The sequence below is a fragment of the Dendrobium catenatum genome, unplaced genomic scaffold, assembly GCF_001605985.2.
Source record: "Dendrobium catenatum unplaced genomic scaffold, ASM160598v2 fragScaff_scaffold_249, whole genome shotgun sequence".
NCBI classification, from domain to species: Eukaryota; Viridiplantae; Streptophyta; class Magnoliopsida; order Asparagales; family Orchidaceae; genus Dendrobium; species Dendrobium catenatum.
The window spans coordinates 1,645,733-1,671,156 of record NW_021318711.1 but is presented as its reverse complement, the minus strand read 5'-3'; the positions used below and the strand labels follow the sequence as shown (position 1 = coordinate 1,671,156).

General features: G+C 34.6%; 1 protein-coding gene across 5 annotated transcripts; it reads right to left on the bottom strand.

Moving 5' to 3' along the window:
• Window positions 1–507: 507 nt before the first annotated feature.
• Window positions 508–24,845, bottom strand: LOC110098258 (TBC domain-containing protein C1952.17c). 5 transcript variants are annotated; one of them, XM_028693287.1, is made up of 10 exons: window positions 24,428–24,845; window positions 24,234–24,326; window positions 15,739–15,843; window positions 15,424–15,576; window positions 14,040–14,138; window positions 13,837–13,965; window positions 8,915–9,094; window positions 1,376–1,492; window positions 1,129–1,293; window positions 508–639 (listed from the first exon to the last, which is right to left on the bottom strand). In XM_028693287.1, exons 1-9 carry the CDS (start codon window positions 24,686–24,688, stop codon window positions 1,129–1,131), a joined length of 1,302 nt encoding a protein of 433 aa, XP_028549120.1. In that variant the 5' UTR covers window positions 24,689–24,845; the 3' UTR covers window positions 508–639. The 5 variants fall into 5 exon arrangements, with proteins under 5 accessions (XP_028549120.1, XP_028549121.1, XP_028549123.1 ...); XM_028693288.1 differs by having other exon boundaries at window positions 524–650; XM_028693290.1 differs by having other exon boundaries at window positions 530–639; window positions 1,233–1,293.
• Between the last annotated feature and the right edge of the window lie 579 nt (window positions 24,846–25,424).

Genomic DNA, 25,424 nt, shown 5'->3' with positions numbered 1-25,424 from the left:
TTGAACAGCAAAAGTGAGTTTCATTAAAATTAATCTGCTTAAATTTCTTGTTTGGATGATCAAGCTGAACTCTATTTTAATATTCATTACGTATACATTGAAATCTATACTTAAAAATCACTAAATATAATATTTAACCCAACTTCTTTGAATTTGTTATTTTGTTATCATGTATGCAGCAAGTAAACCAGTTTCAAGCTCACTAAAAAAACTTACCTCTCACTTGTATTAAGGAGAAGCTTGAAATCATTCACTTTCCATCAAATAAATACATAAATTTCAGTCCAGAAATGATAACAGAATAACGCCAATAACTTCCAAAAGCTTGTACAAAAACATGCAAGCCATAACGGTTATATGGTTTCTCCATTAAACTTATAAACATACTTATAAACTGGCAGGAAAGTCTACAATAGTTCATTGTTGTTCAGTTGTTGCTAATAGAAAATGGTTTTCCGGACAGAGAGCTTATAGTATTTTGTGAAATACTTACCAAAATAAGATGAGGCGGGTTAATAGGAATTCGACAAAGACAACTAAAAGATTATGTCATTATATCAAACATATCAACACAGCGCAGTAATTTGAACATACCAGAGGGAACTTGCAGGAAGTGGTTGGCCTGTCTTTGTTTGGGAACTGTAGCATTGCTAAACAAAATAAGTTGTTAAGACTAAATAGAGAATTAAAACAAACACTAGCAATATTACATCAAAGTAAAGTCATTCGATGAGATTAATGAAATAAAATTTTAAAAATTCCCTGTAATACAGCAAATCAAAGTCTCTCAACCCCGCCAGCCACCATCACTCAGCTGCAATGGATATTTAGCATCCTAGTAGTCGATATACTCGATTAGGCTTCGTTTGAGACAGCTTTTTTACTGCTTCTTAAAGTTGCTTTTTAGTAAAAAATTAAATTTTTGTACTAAAAAGCCGTCCCAAACAAAACCATAAATGGATCAATACTGGTGCTATGCACAGTATCAGACTTGGGCATCTAAATACTAATCAGCCAAAAGCCAAAGCTCTGGTAACACTAATTTAAAATTTATACAACAAAGCATTTACATAGCACATATTCAAATGACAATTACAAGCTAATTAAACACAACGGAATGGAAGGTACTTAGTCTGGCACAGGGCCGCGCAGCTTGTTAGCAACATAGAGGAGATGCCCAATATTAGTTGCGGGGTAATGTTGCAACAGCTTGAGATTGGCAGTGAAATCACCTGCTAGGAGACGCCGTCGCACTAGAATTAGCATGGCACAGCATATCCTCAATAGGGTTTCCTGCAGAGGCACAGTAAAATTTTACAGACATTTAAATAGGATCAAGGTAAGGAAACAGTGCCCTTCAAATATGTATTCAGACCTGGGGACCTTCGGGATCACTTAATATAGTGTCCCATATGCTGAGGCAATCTGAAAATTCGAATTCTTGACTCAGCAATAGTGTTATCCATCTGAAGGCATAGAAGTGAGGATTGACCTGCATAAAGCAGATTAGGAATTAAATGCATTCAGAAATGCAAACAAATTTAGAATCCAAGGATAGAAACAGGGGGACAAAAAACAAAAAAAGAAAAACAGCAGCATCCGAGGCACAAATGCAATGAGACAGGTAAAGATGACTGTAAATAAACCGAGCCAAGTAGATCAAATTCGTTTATTTATTTTTTTAAAGAGTTCAAATTAAATTTGAAGATGACCTCAGTTTTAAAACTAATTTATATAAACTTATTAAATTTCTTATCAAGTTTGAGCCATAATAAAGATTTAATCTAGCTCAATTAATTATATGCAGTTTATTAATCTAAACACATAGCCTTAAAACTATAAATAAATATATTCATAATTTTTTACCAAAATTGACATTAATTCACTCAATATTACTTCAACTTTTTTGTTAAGTTCAAATGTTAAGAAAAAATAAACTTAATTTTCTTTTATCTATTAATCTAATTATTAAAAGTAAAAGCTCCAAATAGTAAAAATAGTTGGCGGTGAAATCAAAATGTGCAAAAAAAGAAAAAAAAAAGATTTCTTATAAACATAAGTTAAGATGTAAAAACTCTAACACTTGGGAAAAATATAAAGAGGCCTATAAGGAATCTAACAAAACAATATATAATGCAAATATTTTAACTTTTAATTGTTTATATAATAGATTAGATACTACGCAGGGTGAAGTCTGAAAGATATATGTATGTTAGCCAAACAAAGAGATAAGAGAAGTAAAGATTTAGTTCAAGTGAAAAGGATCAAGGATGAAAATCAAAAAGTTCTTTATTAAAAGAGGATATTTATTTTTATCGGCATGTTAATAAAACTGAAGTTAGAGAGGGCTTTAAAGAAAATGAAGCGTGGAAAAGTGCTGGACTTGATGATATTCCAATACAGGAGATGAAGGAATTTCTTGACTTACTAAACTTTTTAATGTTATTTTGAATACTAAAAAGATGCCAGATGAGTGGATAATGAGTGTGTTGATTCCTATTTTTAAGAATAAAGGTGATGCACAAGATTGTGCGAATTATAGAGGAATTAAGTTAATGTGTCATACTTTAAAACTTTGGGAGAGAGTTATGGAGCATGGACTACATCGTGATAATAATGTTTCTCAAAATCAATTGGATTAATGTCGGGTAGGTCTACTATGGAAGCTATACATTTATTGAGAGGTTTGATGGAGAAGTATAGAGAGGATAAGAAGGATCTACATATGATATTTATTGATTTAGAGAAGCATATGATAAAGTTCCAAGATAAGTGCTATGAAGAGTTCTAGAAAAGAAAGGGATTAATAATGCTTATGTTCATATATGCAAAAGTTATTACATGTGTTCAAACACAAGGTGGATTGACCAAGTATTTTCCTATTTTAGTTGGATTACATCAAGGATCATCCTTAAGCACATATCTTTTTGCTTTAGTCATGGATGTCCTTACTAGACATTTGCAAGAGGATGTACCCTCGTGTATGCTTTTTGCTGATGATATACTTCTTGTTGATAAAACTATAAAGGGAGTTGAAGGTAAACTTGAATTATGGAGGTCAACCTTAGAGTCTAAAGGGTTTCGTTTGAATATATCTAAAACCAAATACGTGGAGTATAAATGTAGTAGTAATAGATCTAGTAGTGGATTGTGACTTTGGATGATCAAGTCATTTATGAGGGTACATGTTTTTGATATCTTGGGTCTATTGTCCATAATGATGGTGAAATAGATGGGGATATTATTAGTAGAATTCAAATTGGATGGTTGAAATGGAGGAATGCATCGGGCTTGTTGTGTGTTAGAAAAGTACATCTCAAACTTAAAGAAAATTCTATAAGATGGTTGTGAGACGTGCAATGCTTTATGGCACATAATGTTGGCTATTGAAAGAGAAACATAATATTCATAAATGAGAATGCTTAGGTGGATGAGTGGCTTAACTTTTAGACAGGATACGAAACGAGCATATACATGAAAAGGTTGGAGTAGCTCTAGTGGCAAATAAGATTAGAGTCGCATAGATGGTTTGGTCACATAAAACGGCAGCCTTCCGATGACGCGGTTAGGAGAGTACATGTATTAGATTTGGCTTATGTTAAGAAAGGTAGATGTAGACCTAAGAAGATTTGGTTAGAAAATATTAGAAATGACCTTTCTTTATTAGATTTAAATGAGAATTTAACTCCTAACAGAACACAATGGAGAAAAAAGATTCATGAAGTCAACACCACATAATAGGATAAAGGCTTGATGTTACTGTTGATGTTGTATCAATCTAATCATTTGCTCGATAATTTAATCATAATTCTAATAGTAAAAATAAAATGATTTATAAATAGTATATAAGAAAATTGATATAATTACACAAACTAAATCATCAAATAAACAACATAATCATCAAAGAAGCATTCTCTAAAATTCATATCGATCAATGTTCAAGATTTCAAGAATATGTTCATGAATATAAATAAACGAAATTGAATATAAATAAACATGTGGATCAATGTTCAAGCTTGTTCATCAATGACAGGTTTAAAAAAGAAGTTCAAACTTTTTCAATCGTCTAAATGAATGAGCATATAAACGTGTGGTCTAATATGCACTTGGTGATCTAAAACTACTTCCTCTTAATCAATAATATGAACTTGGTGATCAAAAACTTCTTGTTAATCATTCTCTCACAATATATCATCCCCTCTCCATCGCTTTTACATGATGCAAAATTTCCTAAAGTAGAGTCTATTTGATTACGATAGTGAAAACATCAATTTGATTGGCCCCTTGGGATGGTGGTAGAAGAGTTATGAGGACTGCGAAGAAAAGGATAATTGGGGTTTAAATAGATTTGAGGTTACCACTTTTAGGCTTTGAAAGACTAAGTTTTCTTGAGGTTGTGGAGAAATGTGTAGAACAGTTTTGAAAGAGTTGGGTGGTGTCTTGGGGTTGAGATAGGCTGTGATTTAGGGCTAATTGAACCTTACGTGGAAAAGATGGAAATAGTGCTGGAAGAGAAGTGTAATAGGAGAAAAAGATAATTAAAGACTCACTAAAGTCCTAGAAGATCAACTACCAAGCTTCACTAAGGAGTAGAATAGACCAAAACTTTTCACACAAAACTTGCATAAAGCAAAAGATATTCTTATTTAATGAAATCAAAAGTACAAAAAAGGTCTTATTTATAGACCTTTTTCAAGTTTATACAAGCTTGAAAAAATCTTAAAAGTCAATAAATTTCTATAACATCAATTGATAACTTGTCTGAATATATAAAAACAGGAATAAAATATAACAAAATTTATATCTTCTATAAACATGAAAATTCGACAAAGCCAAATTAGAGAATTGGAGCGATCTTAAATTCAAGCAATCTTTGAAGATCTTAGCCTTCTTGATTGATGTGAATGACTTTTACATCAAAGGTCCTTAAATTAAGCTTCTTATTTATTCACCACTAATTTTAAAGTTGTTCTCATACATGTCAACAGCGAATGGCGCACCATGGAGCAAAGTATGCCGTACAACCATGGCGCATAGCGTACGGCAAGCACAACACGTGCCATTTTGAGCATGATGCATATACATTACAATAACTTAAATATAAAGAAACACATAAAAATATATGGATTATGTGTGTGTCACTTTGATCCAATCTGAAGTCACAGATCTATAACATGAAGTGAGAAACAATTAGATTCTATAACATGAAGAAGTTCAACTTGCAAGGAACTGCAATCATCAATTAGGAAGGCTTTATATAAATCGTATATGAAAGACCTTCGCCAACTAGACAATGATATGCAACAAGGTGAAGGTCACTTGTTGGTTTCATACTTTCAGACACTTTTTTGCCATTAGAAGTGCAAAAGAACAGAGGTATAATGATACCACTAATTGATATATAAAATTAGATATGAAAGAGAAGACATGAAAAATTAAAATTGATGGATGGATCTTTGAAGCTGAAAGAAAATTTGTGGAGCATAAAGGATTAATATAGGAGAGATGGCTTGCTACCTTAGGTTGGAGTAAGAGAACACACAGGAATTTACTTATGGCCACCTCCTTTGTGAGTTGTGACTTCCTATCGGACAGGAAGAGTGAGTCGTGAACTAGTGATGATGAGGAGAACTTTTGTTACATTCGATGGAAGCAGGCATAGGAAGAAATGACCGAAGGATGAAGAAGGCGTGTCGGAGATCGTTACCTTACGACGAGCCTCCTTCGTGACTTCCTATCAGATGCCTTCATCGAAGGAGACGACAAAGGGTGTTGTGAGTTGTGACTCGTAATGAAGAATAGGGCGGCAAAAAAAGGCAAACGAAGAAGAGAACACCGAATCGAAGGGTTCGACAGCAACAAAACAGTTAAGCCCTCTCTTCCTTCGTGAGTGTTGAAGGGTTAGGGCAACATGAAACCTAAATAAAGTTTAATAAAAACCTAACTAAACCATTTGTATTATATCAAATAATTTTAAATTCAATTATTACATTAACTTAGAAATTTAAAATATATAACTATTAAACAATCTTATAATTAAATTTAAAAAATTCCTAAATAAAATTGCGAGCACTATTTGCATCATGTACCATGCGCCATTGCGCGCACATGACGCAAATAGCATGAGTCATTTTGAAACTTTGCACTGCGCAATACAGATGGCGTCATTGGTGCGCCGCACAGCTTCATGCGCCATAGCGTGAGCTATTTTGCGCAATTGACAAGTACGAGTGAGATAAGCTTTATAGTTTTTGTTATTGGATCCCTTGATTGCCATCAAGTTCATAGAGAACCACTAATTCCTCCCTTAAATATCATTAAAAAAAAATAAACTCTCTCTTCTCCACTTCCTTTATTGCATGAAGGTTGAGTGAGACATTGACATCAATCTTGCTCCCTAATCGCACCTTTAATGACATCAATTGTGTCAATGCCTCTCTCGAGATCCAAAATTTGAGCTTTGTATACTAAACCAACATCCTCGCCATTGTCACAAAACCTCATTTATATGCTCAAATTTCCCTTTTAACTCATATGTTGGCCGCAAGACCTCCTAATCCATTGCTTACATCGCCCCCTTCATCAAGTAAAACCTCGCCTACGCCACCGCCTCCATATACAACATCATGACCTTCTTCATCTCTAAGGGTTTCTCTACCCACGAGCTAATTTCCCTATTTGATGCCCACATTGTGGTGTTTTCTACTACAACAATATGTCAAAAAGATCATTCTTTCCTCCCGCAACTCACACATCCATAACTTCCTTATATCATGCATTGAATGTGTCCCTTTATTCGTTCACAAACTTAATCCTTACACACAACTTTTGCAATTTTGACTTTTTGCAACTACTCAACCGAAACCCACAAACCTTTAAATTGCTTTTTGAATCTTTATCCACCAATATGCTCAAACCCTTATTGCATCTCTACATTGCTTAAATGTAAACCCATCTAATATGGCTAATTATTTAACAAACAACACACCATATACTAGTGAACCACATCATGATAATTTCTAACTTCCATACAATTCTTGTGTTGCCCACTTGCAAATTCAGCCATCCCACTCTCACAATCACAAGCTATGTCGCCCACATAATATAACAATCAAATTTTATGATTATTAGCATGTCATGCCACACTTTATCAATTTTCAAATTTTAATCATTCATCCTTTGGCGATGCTCATCCAACCATCACATTTAGCGGTTTGCAAATTAAAAAAAAAATCAATAAACTAACAATGCACGCTGCATCAATCTAACAATATGTATGAAGAGTTCCAAACTTCACGAGATATCATTCAAGAGTTGTAGGAATGTTCTTGATGATTGATAAAGATGGGCATTTATCAATATTGTTGGTGATAGTGGTATTCCTCCCTTTAACCATATCAACATAATATATTTTCCATCAATCTCTCTTTTTCTGGGATGATTTTACTCTCTAAAATTCAGTCTATGACCTCCAATGCTTCCTCAAGCAACATTTCAATTCTCTAATCATAAACTACTTGTTTGAGTAGTAGTATTGCCTTTGATCTCTGAAGTAGAGATCAAGGGTTCAAATCCTTCCAAGAATTTTTTTTGAAGTAAACTGTCAGTTGTTTAAGTGCCTTTCATTTGTCATTTTCTAGTCTAAGGGTCGTTACACCATTTTTAATAAGGCTTATTTCTATAAATATGAAGGCAATAATCAAGTAAGAGTTGAAGATGGAATAAAGAAAACTTTTTTTTTTGGCTACCCATCCAGAGATCAATTCTATCTTCTAGAGTTTCCTTTTGCTTTCTTCTTCTCTATCTCATGCTTGCCTTCCAGCCTTTTAGCAGTTCATTCGCATATCCTCAACTCCCTTCATCTCCTATCTTCTCGGTTCTTCTGTTATACAATATTTTTCTTCTCAAATATAAAAAAGAAAGGAAAAGAAAATATACTCAAGTTCAATATTTCTGCTACTCCCTCTCTGTTTAAGAATAAAACCCATTCATCATAGTTGTAAAAATGACACAAGGAGACAAAAAAGATCGGTTTGTTAGATGCACGCGCGACCAATGTCTGATATCTATTGCTACCACAGAATATAGAATATTCTATATTTACTGTTCTGCTCAAATCAATCATTCTTGTATGCCAAAATTGTTTAATTTGTGTATATGGATATACACAAGTCAACTTTCCCAATGTCTGTTCATATTTACAATCCTGATTTACAGTTTTGCATAAGCTATCAATAATTGCTTTGCCCATGATCAAGCTAAAACTTTGAAAAAGCAGTAAAAACATGTATTTACCACTATGTAAGTAGACGACATAGAGGTAAAAAATTCAAGTCAACATACCAGGAAAAAACTTAAAACCATTATAAAAACAACACTTAACAGAAACAGTTTGATAAATAGCCAAAACTGAAATCAAACAATTGTTATTTAACTTCTTAACATAAGTTATAAGACAGCCGAACACATGCATGAGAGTTGCATGGTGAGATTTTACATTAATAAACATAATGCAATGCTTCACTCCCTAAAGACGTGCACACATAAAATTGGATTTTATTTATTCTGTGCCCACTTCCAAATTTTATTAAGACTCAGTCTCCCAAACAAATCAACGTGAGTTGTGGCCATGGGAGTCATGAAAATCTCATTTTGCATGCTAATTCCTTTGGAGAGTGAAGCATTATTCATACACGTATATGTCTGGAAATGAATGCCAAGAGAAAAAAACATTGAAACAGCACCATTGGAAGGATGACTAAAATATACAAGAAGAAAAAACACAATTTGGACAACAAATTATAGGGCATGGTATGGATGAGGAATACAAGTACCACTCATAAAGTCTGAAGCAAGAGTAGCGTTCTGTAATCATAATTTTCAAAACTTGGTAATTTCAAAAAATTTATCTTACTTTTGTGGTAACGTCCAGATGACGCCAAAGCTCTTCATCGTGCTTCTTTAAAAGTAGCGATAATTTTGTAATGGTAGAACGAATGCCAACAACGCTGTTATCAAGTTGCTTGCAAAAATTATCCCTAAATCCACTCAATAACTCCACAAAACAAAAGAAGGTGTCCGCTTCTACATGGGCCTGTATGATCAGAAACGACAATTTATAAGAAACTAGAAAAGAAAAGTTACCAGTGAGCACTATAACTTGTTTATACTATACAAACAAAGTACCTCCAAACTTATCCAAATTCTTCCGAATGGTTAAGTATAGCCCAATACTTTGTGGCGAGAGCTTATAACCCAAGCGGGGGTGACAGAGTGCTTTGAATGTTCATTTAGAAGAATTACGAGAAAGTATAGGCCAATCTTTTTTCATCATTGCATTTGTTTATTTATTTCTTTATTTTAGTCTTTGTGAATAGTAAACATTTTTTAATCTACTTCCCTATCTTAAGCTGAAAAAGGACTTGTTCCCGTGAAATGTTTTTTTTCCTTGAAATGAAAAATGACATGTTTCCACTGGAAAGGAAAAAGGACAACATATTGGTGCTCATGTCATGTTATCCAACTATGGTCATGACTGATGGTAACAATGAAAGCTAACCGTCAAATGACGCAACAGTTAAGGAAAAGTAATTTGCTTCCAGGCATCGTTCCTACTCTTTTCGAGTTTACAGTTGGAGGGTTCCCTCGTGCTCATTAAATAAATGTAAAGGTGGAACAATTTTTGTGGTCATTTTAAAAGTGTGCAGAACCACCTAACTGCCCCCTACTCCACATACACCACCACCTGATACATCAAATTCTTATTAATCTAGTCCAATTTTTCTGTTCAAAATTTGCTAATATCAACAACAGTTAAGTTGCTGACTTAATAGTAGAGCGAAGATTCAACAGCTTTGCCAACATTTCAAAACTGCTCACTAGACAATTTCTACTTCAATTTGTTTTACAAGATTAGTAAAATCTTAAGTCTATGCCTAATTTTGTGAAACTTAAATCAATGGTAATAAAACAACAACAAGAAGCAATTATCCCACCACGTGGGGTCGGACGCATGAATCTTTTTTCTCCATTGCGTCCTAATTATGAGTCAAATTCTCATTTAAATCTAACAAAAAACTCACTGCTAGCACTTTCGAATCAAATCTTTTTAGGTCTATCCAATATTTCTTAATATAGGCCAGATCTAATACATTTACTATCATAATTGAGTCGTCATAAGACCGATATTTTATGTGACAAAGCCATCTAAGGTGACTCTCTAATCTTATTTACCGCTGGATATACTCAATACATTTCACGTATATACTCGATTCGCATTCTGTCTTTAAGAGTAAAGCCACTCATCCACTTGACTGTGCTCATGTCTACAACACTTAGGGACTATTTGGTTGCTTGCAAAAAAGGTGTAAATAATTCCAAATGCAGGGGTTTTGAAAATATTGGTGTTTGATTTGAAGTAAAACAAATACAGTGTAAAATTTTAATGTATTTGGAATTCACCCTCTAATTCATTTTTTATGCAATTGGAATTCCTCGTATTTGGGTGAGTTCTAAATATACCGAAAATTCATTCCAATTGTTGCCGCCCGATCGCCTGCCATCCCCGCCACCAGTCGTCGACCACCACAACCCCGCCGACCGTCACCACCAACACAGCTCGGGTGCCTGCAGCTGGCCATCATTGCTGCCAGCTGGCAGTCAACGACCACCATAGTTGCTTGCCGCCCCGCCACAACCTGCCTATAGTCGCAGGCCACCATCGCCGCCTGCAGACCGTTGTCAGCCACCACCGCCGGCAGCCGAGCACCACATCGCTGCCAATGTCGGCCACCGACTGCTACAATTTTTGCATTTTACATTACATTCATTTTACTTCATACAAAAAAAGGCAATCTCATGCATTCATTTTACACTCATCCAAACAACTCTACAATATTCCTTTTACATTGCATTCCTTTTTTAGGAAACCAAATGACCCCTTAACTTAATTATATGCTTATCTTTAATGGCCAACATTTTGCGCCATAGCATTGCAGGTCTCACCACTATCTTATAGATTTTGCCTTAAGCATGGGGGTACTTCTCTATCACACAACACACGTAATGCATTCCTCCACTTCAACCATCCAACTTGAATTTTAATAATAGTATCCCAATCTATTTCACCATCACTTTGAACAATAGACCCGTAATATCTAAAACAATAGTAATGCACAACCAAAATAGGTTACAGTGCAGGCCAAAATAAGTCGAGCATTCTTAATGCTCAAGAAGCCTAAGTGAACAACAAGAAGTACAATACGGGTTGTCAACAGAGATGCATTAACAAGAACATAAAATGCCTTGGTATATTTTAAGTCATATTTAAATGACTTTCATATGAGTCAAAACTAGTTAATCATTGTTGATTCATAATCATGCATTATGATAACATGTATTCTCTACGATGAATATAAAAAAAGAAAAGTTCATTAACATCATCATTAACTTTATCCTGTGGGGATGGCTTTAAGAATACTTCTTCTCAATTCATTTTCATTGAGTGTTTAATATTATGTTAAACCAATTTTGCATAAACGTTTGTGCATAATCTCTATACATATTACATGTTATTTTAGGCCTCGTTTGATTAGGCTTTTTTCTCCGTTTCCGTTTGAATACGCCGAAATCAATCAGTATTTATTGTTTGGAATCAAAGCTTAACAATAATTCCTTTTTAATAAACATTGTTTTTTCGGCGGTTACAAAATTCTTTTCGTATCTGCTTCTTCAGTCACAAAACGGAGTTTCGGAAGCGAATTATGTCTTTTATAATAAAATCTCAAAAGCAGAACTTCTAAACAAACAATTTAAAATTACTTTCACGTATTAATAAGCACTTTTAAAAATATTAGTCAAACATATCTCATTATTGAAACTACATTTTATTAAACGGCTTTTTCTCAACCTCCTTTTCTAAAACTCCTTTTTATGTAAGCATAAACCGGATCAAACGAAGCCTTATTCTGCTCTGCTGCTTTTTCTTCCCAACCCATCTCAATTTTCTCCATCCTTATTATGGATTCATCTTCTACCCATTGACATAGATAAAGGATTTAGTGGCCCACCTAAGAGTAGGGGTTCCATTATCCACCTAGGACACCTTATAGATCTTAGGACAAATTTGGCTCTTCAACCTTTTTGTACTATGCTCGACTTGAAGGAGAGAATTCAACGATTCATTTGAGATCGAGAGATTCCAAATTCTCAAATCTCCATCCCCCTACTGATTAAATTGAAGTTTTATTCATAAACTTGGCAAGCGATTATCAATGAATAATGCAAAAGAATTTAATTCTTATCTAAAATAAACAAAGATGATGGCACACAACACGTCACCAAATTTCATACAAAGCGATGAATAGGCTACTTGAGCCAAAATCACACAACTAAATTGACCAACAACATTGGGCCTCCGTAATTGACTCATATAAGTAAGAAGGCTACAAAAAAATTAAATGAGTGGAGCATAGTTGCGTGTTGCAAATGATAGAACATCTAATAGATTGATGAAGAAAGTTTTTGAAGGGTTCTTTGAATAAATTTGATGCATATCAATTAGAGATATGTGTAGAAGTTAAGGAAGCTACTGGAAATATATTGCAAGTTTTATCTTATCTTTTATGAGTGCAATATCAAAATCTTTTATATTATAGCAGGATTTTACCGACTTTTATGACGGATTTGTAAAGCCTTCTTGCGAGATTTGTGAAATTTTTATTGGAATGTGCAACGGATCAATAATCTTTCTAGATTAATTGGCAAGGTTTTTTATTAGAAATTTTTATCACATATATGGGTCTATTGCTTGCACAAAAATCATCCTTTTTTTCAAAATAATTTCTATGAATGTGGTATTGCTTCCACAAATCAAGTGGGAGATTTAATTTCAAGGAGTGATATCTTCTACTGATCAAGAATAAGACTTGATTCATCAAAATTTAGTCAGTTTTTTTTCATTTTATTTGATTTCCTATCTGTAGATTATTCTTTACTTTCCTACATCCAGTGTCATGTGTCAGCACACATTCTCTGTATCTAAAATCTATAAATAGTTTAAATGGGTGATTGATTTTAATCAAACTTGATACCATCAGATTTTGTACAAGACAAGATTTTCAATTAGCTGTAGTGTTTTCTATGCTTTTGAATTTGTACACATTGTTTCTAGAAGAAAGCAATTGAATCATTATATATGCATTGAAATTATTCATGTTTTCAATTTTCATTGCGAGAAATTATTAATTGCTAAAATTAATAGTGTGGACGACGAAGTTTTGGAAGTGTTGCATGCTTTTTAGACATCTCAAACTAGATTGGTGGTATAAACTTAAAACTCTAAGGCACCCCAAACCCTAAGATGCCTTGTACCATCTATTTGTTTCTACTATTTCAATTCTTGACTAGGTCCATCACACAAGCGAACCATATTATTTTTGGCTGCATGTAGGACATCATACATTAAATTTAAATTGTTCCTAACATAATTAAAAAATTCTACTTCTCTAATAGTTCTTCATTCTTTGAGTCATGAAGCATTCAAATCATATGGTAGCAATTCCATGTAGTCATAACATTGTTGGCAGTAAAGATGATAAGTTGCATTCTTCATGATAATATAATACAAAATCAATGTTAATATGAAACCACCTAAGTTGGGAGATCGCCAAAATTATGCAGACATATATGTACCAGAAATGGACTTCAAACTATGAACGAGTAAAAGAAAATGTACGTTTCAAATGAAAATATTAAAATGAACAAAAATAAAAAGAAAATATAAAAATAAGATTGTCAAACTTCCCAAAAGGAGCAGTGTGAATTAAAGCAACTTACAACATTATTCTCTTCGGGATCATTCCTGAAAACATAGAATAACGGAGCTAAAACTTCATTCATCCCTTGCACATATCTGATGCCCGGATTTAATTTTGCAAACACGATAAGAATGCGCTTCAAAGATTCCTAAAAAAGATATACACAAATCAGTAAAATAATGCAGCAAGTAGAATTAATAACAAATGAAACCAGAAAAATACCTGATTAGTTTTTGCAAAACAAGAATCCCCTGCAAAGAATTGCATTTCTGGGTGTGTACGCTTTACATCGCGCTCAATCTGCTCTATAATTTCAGCCTCCTACAATTTAAAGTACCCTTCAATGTTCATAAAACCAAGCTTGACAAGCCAGAAAAGCTTAAGCATATTTCAATTCTTCAAGACATCATCGATTGTAAAGTGAAGAAAAAAAATTTCTGTAAATTTTTTCAGATTCCCAGTTCAAAAGCAATAAGACAATGCTTTTTTTACAAACGTTATAGGAGAGATGTACCCGATAACAATTTCCTTTCTCATGTGGTTCAAAATTAAATGGAAAGCTCACTTCTGTTCTCAATCGGACAGAAAGTGTAAACGAAGTTATGAGAGTTGCCAATAGACAACTGATGTGTGCATGCCAGTAACTGCAAGCAACATGCATAGCAGAGATACATATAAAGGCGGACAATGTTTCATATGAATTTTAACGTCACCACAAGTCATGTTATATCGAACCGTGAAAGAACTACTATCTGATAAAACTCTAGGCGCATTTAAAAAGTAATTCAGGTGCATAAATTTAAGAATAAAGGAACACTGTATTGAAGCAACCTAATCATTCTGGGGCTGCTCCCAAAAAGGTTATATACAATGTATGAGGCTTCAGGCTCTCTCAAATGTGATTACGGTGAAAGTTGATGCAAGCAACAAATAAATGGCGGCAACATTGTGTAAGTTATACAATTCATCAAGGGGTACATCATGTATAAATTTCACCAACTCATGAATAAGAAATATGTTGCTTATATAATGTTACGCCCGTGGGCGTTACGCCAGTCACCCGGTTCCTTTGAACCGGGCCAAGTAAACAGAAACGGAGAGAGGATTCAGTCCCCCTTGTGGGGCCAACAAACAAATAATTCCATATATAAAGAAAAGGATTAAGGAAAGAATTAATGAGGGAATTTGAATTCAAAAGAGGGGAGAGAATTAAGTAAGGCAAGAGAGCTATTTTGGGGAATTAAGGGAGCTTATTTAAGGATGATTCTAGGGTTTATGGGGGATTATGTGTGATTGATTTTTGTCGTAGTTTTATTTCTTTGAAGGCTTTCTAATGACGTCTAGGTGATTTGGATGAGTTGATCTATCTCTCGAATTGTTGATCATTATCTCTTAATTTTGTGTAGAAGTAGTAATCCCTAAATTTTCCACCATATCTCAATTTTCTTCTGTTGCTGTTTGTGTTATGTTCTCTCGCAGATTTTGCTTCTAAGACATAACATATAACCACAAAGCACTACAATAATAAATATGTCCTCAGAAACAATAATGCAATTTATTGCAAACTTCAATTAAAATTTGAAAACACAAAAAAAATAAAGAATACCTGGAAAAATTGGTTCCATACACTAGTTGATCCAAGGCTAAGAGGATGTTCTCCGTGAGTTATTTCTGACCTTTGAAGCAAGGCCCTGGATTCATCATTCAACACCGCATGTTTAACATGAGCTGATTCATCCATCCTACGCGTGATATCTGACTGACTAGAAAAGAAACTTTTAGAACCCCAAACAATTCAATAAAAATTTCATACAAATAATGAAATACTATATACGACCATAGGATAATCAGCAAAATTTCTAAAATCATACTCAAAGCCAATATCAACATCTAGGATGCTAAAATTGTATGTAGGACGTACAGGATTTTGAAGAAGCTCATCTTTAAAAGACTTATATTGAGACCTCTTCTTCTCCAATTCGTGTGGCCAAAATGCACGATCATTTGGTAAATATTGTAAGAGAAGCTGTTCATCACATGAAAACTAAAGTTGATATCCAATGACGAGATGCAACTTTCAAATTACAATAAATAGGAATATTCCAAAATGAAATTACACCACAAAATACTTAAGGCAGCACATGCAAAACAAGAAATAAGGTTCAGGATATTTAAAATTTTATTTCATTACCTTACAGGCTTACATTAAATTAGGATTTATGGATATACTTTATGTGAAATTAGCAATAATTATTTTTAGGGTAGTATTAGGTTTGAATTTTAAATTATTCAGGATTACATGATTTAGATTTAATTTTGAAACAGCTGACCTTATCTTTGTAATCCCAATTTCTATAGATAGAAATTCCTAGTTTGCATTTTGGATTAATTTATTACTGAATTGAAAATAAATTCTCCTCTCTTCCTATCTCCCAATGGATTTTGGTTTCTTCTATTTAGTTACACTACTTTGCATCATTTTTTTATAAAAGCTTTCGTCAATTTCTTAACTTTGTCATTCGCAGTACCATATCACTTGCCTACGTACTGAATTTTTATGGTATGGATTGAAAGAGGACTCGTACAGCGTGGTGGAGTCCAAAGCATTTGCATTTTATTTTCTACATACAACACATTTATGTTGAACATCTAAAGGATGATCATGAATTACCTCATCCATCTTCAACACCATGACCACCAGAGTTTCAAGCAAAAGGCTTTCATATAACTCTTTAAGGAGAAAAGTTTTATTAAGCCCAAAGGAATTGATGGAACACTAGGTTATTTCAGAATTTATTGTAGTTATTTAAATTAAGATTTATAAATTTGTGTTAATTGAAATTAGCATTAACTATTCTTTTTGAATAATATTATGTTAGAATATTGAATTATTTAAAATTAGACCATATTTCAAAACACTAAATCTTATCTTTGTAACCTTATTTATAGACATACGAATTAATGGAATTTAGATCAATTGATTGTTGAATCGAAATTAAAACCTCCTCTATTATCCTCTCTCTCCTTATGAGTTCCAATTTCTCTTATTTCATTGCCCCATTTCGCATTAGTGGCACTTAATATTATAAAAAACTTCTCATCACTTACAACCTCACCACACAAAATAACTTGAGTTGCCATTTCTACCTACAACCAGAATGCCTACAGAAATTTCCACAGAACAATTAACAGAGTTGACAGTTATACAATCCATCTTGGGTACAAAAAGGTTAAACATTCAAAGAGAAAAAAAACTATATCCATAAATCTAATGTTGAATAACATGCAAAAAAGGAACAGTAGAAAATTGCGGTGTGCATGTTAACATGCACTCTAAATTTAAGTAGTTGTCTCATTAGCAATTAACTAATGCTAAACAGTGGTAATCTTATCGCTTACTTTCCTCCAAATATTATAGGAAAAGATACACTAGTTTCTACACATGTAATCAAGCAATACCGAAACACACGTCAGAGAAAAGTAGTTGTCACTTAGCAATATGTTGATGCAGAGAAAATTAAACTGACTGATAGAATAGTATCGCTACTTGATGGAAGTACGAACAAAATCAAGCTAAAATGATTTGGTGTAAGAATATATAATCAAACAAAAATAGGATAATTGTAAAGAACATACACAAGCAAGCGCACAAGATATGTAGAAGAAGCTTAACTATCTTAAAGAACTATTAAATTAGCACAATGTATAAAATAAATACAAGAAATACAAAAGAGGGAAAGATACATCCAAAAGTGTGCTTTTAGATTATAGAAAAAAAAAAGCATCATTTAAAAATTTAACAATTACACCATATATTTGTTAGCTCCACTGATACACTTTGATGATGATAAAATGCTTTCGAAGTGTAAAAAATTTAACAAACATAACACATACTTGGAAGTAGGCCTGCAAGTAGAAAATATTGGCAACCCTGTGTTGTATACAAAGATAACGAGGAGACATCGCTTACAACCTCACCATACCACAACCATACAATGTTTGTGTGCCTTAGGTTTTTTCTTCAGTGATTGATTCTCACTTGTGGCAAGGTTTACTTCAATATGGGAACATGAGAGAAGATTTTCACTCTAAAATCCAAGATAAAGCAAGAAGTGATCAAGACCACCATCAATATTATAAGCAAGAAGAACATCATTTGTGTCAATATGATGCAAAAATTATTGTTGGATATTCTACCCAGACTACTTTTTTATCATTTAGATTGAACTTGAAAGGGGCTAGGGATGAAGAATGGTCTCAATGAAAAATTTGTAATCACCAAGGCCTACATCGGTGAGATGAATATGTGATGTAGGACTAGCATGTGAAGACATGCATTATGAAATTAAACACAAGTTGAATTTAAAATCAACAAGCTATTAATCATGGGGATGCATAAAACAAGGTTCAAAACCAATAAGAAAGACATTCCACATATAGCAATTAACCACAACCAAAGTTCTAGAATTCAAGAAGGATAAATCAAATCAATAACTTAGCTAACATGGGTTGGCAAAAAGGATCCAACATTTAACATAGATTAATCACTACAAGAACCATGCAGTCAATGATTTAAGAAGCTAGCAGATTTAATTAACATAAAAATAGTGATGCCACAGTGAATTGGACTTCAAAGATATCTACTTAAATGTATGAAGTAAGAGTAGAAAGACTTTGATATTTGCGCTTCATGGAAGCTTCCTTCAGATGTGGTGTGGTCTCGGCTGGTTGATCTTCAAAGGGTTGCTTTGTAGTGCCTTCCTTGTGTCTTGCTTCACAGTGGAGAAGAAAAGATGCTGGCCGAAATCTAGGAGGGAGGCCACGATTTTTGCTATTTGGGGGATAGGAATGATGTGAGGTTAATTAGAGTGGTGGGGCTTAGGGGAATGGGAGATAGTGGGATTGGAAAATAGAAAAGTAGTTTTGGGAGAGGGAAGAAAAAAATGAACTTTGTAATTAATGGGTCAACTTCCCATTAATTAACATGAAGAGTTCCAAGGGTGGGCCAACCATGGGGAAAGGGAACGGGTTGTGGCTTTTCAAATTCCCAACTAATTTTGAAAATGAAAAAAAAAGGAGAGGCAATTAATGGGTCAACTTCCCATTAATTAACATGAAGAGTTCCAAGAGTGTGCCAACCATGGGGAAAGGGAAAGGGTTGTGGCTTTTCCAATTTCCAACTAATTTTGAAAATGAAAATAAGGAAAGGCAATTAGTGGGTCAACTGCCCATTAATTAACATGAAGAGTTCCAAGAGACAAGTGGGGTCCAATTGGAATCCCAAAGGTCAAATTTTCAAATTTAGAAAAAATTGTATTGAGAACATGGATGGAGAGGTGATGTTGGTGGGCTTGCCGTTGGTGGTGGAAGGGAAAGGGGTAGTTGGCTGAGAAAGGGAGGGGAAGAGGGGTTGATCGGCGATTAGGGAGGAAGGAGGGAAACAGGAAGAGATACAAGGGGAAAACCAAGAGCTCACCTTAATGGGCTATTGGGTACTTCATTTGCCTTCTCCTAAGGCTTCCAAGAGAAGGCATAACATAGAAAAAAATCAAACCAAGCAGCACACCAATGGTATGACTATGTAGAAGGCTCCAAAAGATGAAAAGCTAGCCAGACTCAATGAATATAAAAACTTTTAGAATTTTCAAAAACTTAACCTAAAAATTTTCTAAAAGATCAGTTTACAAACACCATAACATGGCAGAGTTAAGAGATTCAAAAGTTAAGCATATCCCTTACGAATTTATGATTTCACAAGTGAAAAAACCCATAAAAAGGACTCGTGATTTGGGATCATATCTATTAAGAGAGCCAATGATCATGATTTGGTCATCATATTACTGAAAAATAAAAGAGACCATGTTTGTTGAAGTTTTAATGAACTGATATTTATATAAAATTATTGACAGAGATGAGTTACAGATCATCAGGTTGAGATTAAAGGAGAAGCCGCCAGAAGTTCGTAGGCATGAACAGAACATTAATGAGAAATCAGATGAGGAAGATCAATAATAGAAAAGTTGGACCACTTGATCAAGTTTCATATTATAGCAAGATGAGGATGAATTTAAATTTTTTAGCTTGTTTGATAAATTTGTAGTTGAATTTAAATCCATCTTAGGATAATTCTTGCAAAAATTATTGTTTAATTTGAACTCATCTAAGTTCTTATTATAGATAGGATTTTCCTCTTCATTGGAGTTTTTTAGGAATGAATTAGATCTATAATTGATATAATTTGCCAATTTAAAGGCTATATTTCCGCAATAAATGCAAAATAAATTCTCCCAAACATAATTTTTCTTTCCCCTTTTCTCTCCATGTGGCTGCCTTCACTGCAGTACAGAAATCAGCTAAAATGCCCGGATACTGTAGCACTGCCCTGCCATTACCTGCCTAGCTTTGCAACTGCCTTGCAAGGTTAATGTAGACCTCCATTTGTGTTGCAAATTCAGATAACACCTTGCCATGGTCCTCTTTTGTCTTGCAAACTACTTTGCTTCTGCCACTGGGTACTTTCTTTTGCTGGCTGAAGCTACTCTCTTCTGCTAGCTGTTTCAGAAACCGGAAAAGAAACCTCTGGCTGAATCCAGGAGAAAATCTAGAGAACGTGCAAGGAAGTATTCACGGACTGTTTTCCGTCCAGCAGAAAATAGGAGTTTGGGGATGTTGTTTTCAATAATTTAAAAGGAGAAATCAGCAAACAAGTTGCTGCCCAGTGGAAAAAAAAACTCAAAAAGATAAAGAAAAAAACTTATTTTCTACAGCAATTAGGAGGAGAAAATAGCCAAGTGAAGTCCTCTACAGTGAGAAAAAAGCACTAAAGATATCTTTAATTGATTGATAAATCAAGAGGGACCTCCAAAAAATTACTAAAATACTTTGGGCTCATACAATAACGTTGAAAGGTTGGCAACAGACCAGTTGAGTCCATTGGTTTTCAGGACAGCAAGCTCATGATTTAGTTGAATTGCCACCTAAATCTACACCAGGATTGTTTTAGTATAACATATCAAAAGGTTTGCAGATAAAAACTATCAAAAAGTGTGCTTTTAGCTATGATAAAGACAAATTGGCAGGACACACTTAGAATAAACCAAGAACTTGAGGATATATATGCAGAGTAATGATTCACAACAATTAGAGAGATCCGCTAAGAAACTTCTAAGAAGTTGGCTATAAAAAAGAAATTTTGTACAACTTACTGCTTGCGAATTGAAGTTAAAACAAATTAACCAAAATTTCAATGTACACGGCATCACTTTTCATGAGCCACATACCAATGTTCATTCATAGACTTTTCTTCCTCTTTCTTCATCCCTAACGTTAATAATGCCCCTCACCACAAACACACGGACTGCCTTCACCAAAACGACATCTAGAGCAGCAAGAAGCACAACCTTAGGGCATCCATGGAAAGCACATTGTTTCTACACGTAATGAAGGGTTATAGATATACATTGTCAAGCAGAGAGGTAGACTTTCATCTGGAAATTCATGTGCACAAGTAAAGGAGTATCAGTAATTATGCGTAAAGATGTTAAGAAGCCTGAAAGTGCCATCTATTAGAGTCAATTTTTCCAATCAGAGGGGTAAAGTTGAGTTCCAAGTCTACAGCTGCCTTTTCATGAGAACCGCAAACTAGTTGTGTTCATTATTATTTTACTTTTGTGTTAGTTTTAATGAGGGTTTTAATATTTTTTCATTCTGTAATTGGAACTTTTAAATGGTGTTAACAAATGCGTATATATAAGTAAATGTGCCTACATGTCAAAGAAACAAACAGTTTGCTTTAATCATGATACATATTGTACATTGCATGCCAACAAAGGATAATACCTAGCATAAGATATGCAGGAAATTTACATCCTCAATGCTAGAAAATAGATATCTTTGTTTTCCTGATTCAGTCTAAAAACAAGGTTTGTTGCCTTCAAGTTACGATATACAAGCTTTGTTTAAAGAATTCAAAATGCATAACTGTATGGACCATCTACCAAGATTTTAGATATTCCTTTAGGACTCCTTTGCAAGTTTTAACCCTATGAACCATCTTCCATTTTACTGCAAAGTTATACGAAATATAAATTAAGTGTTTTCTACAGTGAGAATGTTTTTTCCTTGGATGTGGTGCGCTCTTAATAAGTGCGAGGCTTAAAAAAATGGTGAAATTACAGCATGTTAATTTAACTCTTCTCAGGTTACTTTCGTTCATCCATTTTGTCATCTTTTCATCCTTATTCTTTTTATAATTAATTTTTTTAATATTTGCACTCAGTTTGGGCGTGGTTTGTGATAGTAACACATCCACAACTACTGATCTAGATCAATCAAAGACATAAGAGAACAGCAAGGCGTGGAAGACCTCGTTTCTTGTGGTGAATGACACTACAAATAGGCAGCAAAAAAGGAGCAATCAGCAAGTTCATGAAATGAAGAAGTCATGGGGAATAGAAGATCAGGTATAGGCAGTTCGTAGAAAATTGATAAGGTTAATAGATGATAAAACTGTTGACAGCATCAAGAAGTAAGTACAGTCAAGAAACATAAGAATAAGAATCCAAAGATAAAGGGAAAGCTAAGCATTGCAATAATCCACAGATTGGCATTTATCTAAGCATCAATCTTAGACCAAATCTAATGCAAAAGAATATATATATATATATATATACAACAGTGCTACCAGAAGTTTAAAAAATGAGCTCAATCAAATAGGGGTGTCAAAACTTGACCCGACTTGGAAATTTCGGGTTCGGGTAGACCCGTTTAATAAACATCTGGGGTTCGCGTCTAGAAATTTGACCCGTTTAATAAATGGGTCGAGTTCAGGTCAACCCGCCAACCCGGAGTTAACCCGGTGCTGACCTGGATCGAGCGGATTTACATGATTTGGCCGAAGAAGCGTGCAAAATGGGAGAAAAAATCGCATTGAGCAAGCTCATGTCGTCGTTGACTGAAGGAGGCGAAGAACCGTCGAAGAAGGCGAAGAAGATCATCAAACCAACGGTGGAGCTCGCTTCTTGGAAATATTCACAATCCATACTCACCCCTTCCTCCTCCTCCTCCACCTTCCTTGCCTCTCCCAAACACCACAACATCACCGCTTATCTCTCCAAAGATTCAATGCAATGGCCACATCCAAGTATCCAACCCTTCGGCTGCACCCTCGCTGTCAAAAAGCCCTCTTGAATCATCTCTTTCTCCGCCAACACTTCCGATTTCCTTGACCTCAACCACCAACCCGCCCCTTCTCTCTACAATGATGGCGAAAAGAAGCTCAAGCTCCTCACGATCGGCACTGACGCACATTCCCTCTTCACTCTACCTGGCTCAATCCTCCTTAAACGAGTTGTACACGCCCACGTGATAACTCTTCATCAGTGCAACTTTCGTTTTAAGTTAGCAGGTCAGTTCAAGTCGTGTCGGGTTGGGTTGGTGGCTGACTGTGTTCGAGTATGAGATTTTAACCCGTTTAGATAAACGTGTCAAGCATATTAAAAGTAGGTCAATTTCAGATTGGACCCAAGCCCAACGTGAAAACCCATTTTGGCACCATTACAATCAAATATAAGGGTTGCAAAAAAACTCTTTGGTAATCTAACAAATTAAAATAAATAGATATTCTACCATCAGAATCGTGATCAATGCTCACCATATGCTTTAACTACACACATCTGAACAAGTAGTGTATTCCTCATCATAGTTTAAATACAACTTATGAGTTTATTTTACTGCCATGCTTTGAACACCTCTCTGCCCCTCTATGATTCTATATCATAAAATCAAAGATTTCAACCTTCAAGGCCCAAAATGCTATGAAATACCACTGAACATACGTAAAGTCAAATATATTATCAAAGAATAAAGCCGTGCAGCCTGTGCCGAACTTTACAATTCCATTCATTTTAACTTAAACAAGAAAAAAGAGAAAGAACCATAATAAACTCATTATTGAGGGGCTTTGGTGCTTTTTATACAAAAAATTGTTGTGTGATATGGAAAAAGAGAAATAACAAGGATTTTTGCTAAAAGATGTATATAAGTTTTTGACTAACTCTTATTGGTTCCTTAGGGGTAGTTGGAACAGCAGAAATTAAGACTTCCAGGCTTTACCAAGCTATAAGGCAATTAAATTTGGACATCAATGGTGACATGGGACATGCATTTTATTTTCTTCTTCTGAAACATAAGCTAATAATGGTTGTTCTGAATGATAGAATTTTACTGGCATAACCTATCATATCTAAATCAGAAAAAAAAAAAATCAAAGCTAAAATCCCTCCAATGGAGCACTGCTCAACTGGTATAACCACAAATTTTATAGAAGGAAGTTACCAAAGATTGGAAATGGAAATTCTATAACTATTTATGTTTATGCATCAGAAAAAAAAAATAATGAAGGAGTTGGGTCCAGACCTTCCATATAGTGGGACGTATTCTGGCACCATCCGGAATACCCTGACAAACTAATCTTCGCAACTCACCAATATTTATAACCTTCTTTGAAAGCTGATGCAAAAGGATGAACTAAAATAATTTAGAAGCCAAACCGAGACACAAAAGGTGATCGAGATGAACAGAGGACGAAAAACCCTAATAACAATCCTCACCTCGGATAAGATCTGCGACTGACGCGAAATTTCCTCAGGTGAGAACTTCGGGGAACCGTGATCACCCTGAAACGATGCCGGCGGCTCCAGCTTCGGTGGTGACGGCGGCGGCTGTGGCGGCTGTGGCGGCTGCGGTGATCGTTGTCGTGGTGGGGACTCGGGTTTTGCCGGTTCCGAGGCGTAGATAGGGGGGCCATCGGTATAGGGTTTGGAAGACCAGAGCGAGCTGTTCAGCCACTCCGGCACTCCTTTCTTCCCCATTAGCAAATTTTCTAACTCACCTCCTTTGAATCGCTACGTTTTGGACGCCAGCACTCAAGCGCTTGAGCAGGCACGCGCCCTCTCTCCCTCTCTCTCTCTCTCTCCGTCTGGAACAGCGTCGCGCCGATTCTAGATCCTTTCGAAAATGTTAGCACTTGGTAGCACTGATTAGGCTTGATTTGGTTTATGTTTATATAAAAAGGAGTTTTAGAAAATGAGGTTGAGAAAAAGTCGTTCAATAAAATGGAGTTTCAATAATGAGATATGTTTGACTAATATTTTTAAAAGTGCTTATTAATACTTAAAAGTAATTTTAAATTGTTTGTTTAGGAGTTCTGCTTTTGAGATTTTATTATTTAATACTTGAAATTAATTTTAAATCAGTAATTCGCTTCCGAAACTCCGTTTTGTGACCGAAGAAACGGATATGAAAAGAATTTTGTAACCGCCAAAAAAATGATGTTTATTAAAAAGGAATTATTGTTAAGCTTTGATTCCAAACAGTAAATACTAATTGATTTCGGCGTATTCAAACGGAAACGGAGAAAAAAAGCCTTATCAAACGAGGCCTAAAAAGTTCGTAAATTTTTCTGTTTATGTAATTAATATCTAAAAATTTATATTTATTTATATAAAATCTTGATCTGAAATCATGATCGTTAATTCCATAAGAAAATCACTAGCGTTATTTTATTTAAAATAAAATAATAAATATACATTTTTATGCATATGTTTT

Excerpts from the sequence above, each read along its gene's own strand:
- LOC110098258 (XM_028693287.1), bottom strand. The coding sequence starts at position 24,688 with ATGGGGAAGAAAGGAGTGCCGGAGTGGCTGAACAGCTCGCTCTGGTCT. Across the intron at positions 15,577-15,738 it reads ATGAGCTTCTTCAAAATCCT|TCAGATATCACGCGTAGGAT; the intron begins GTACGTCCTACA and ends TTTTCTAGTCAG. Across the intron at positions 13,966-14,039 it reads GTTTTGCAAAAACTAATCAG|GAATCTTTGAAGCGCATTCT; the intron begins GTATTTTTCTGG and ends TATCTTTTTTAG.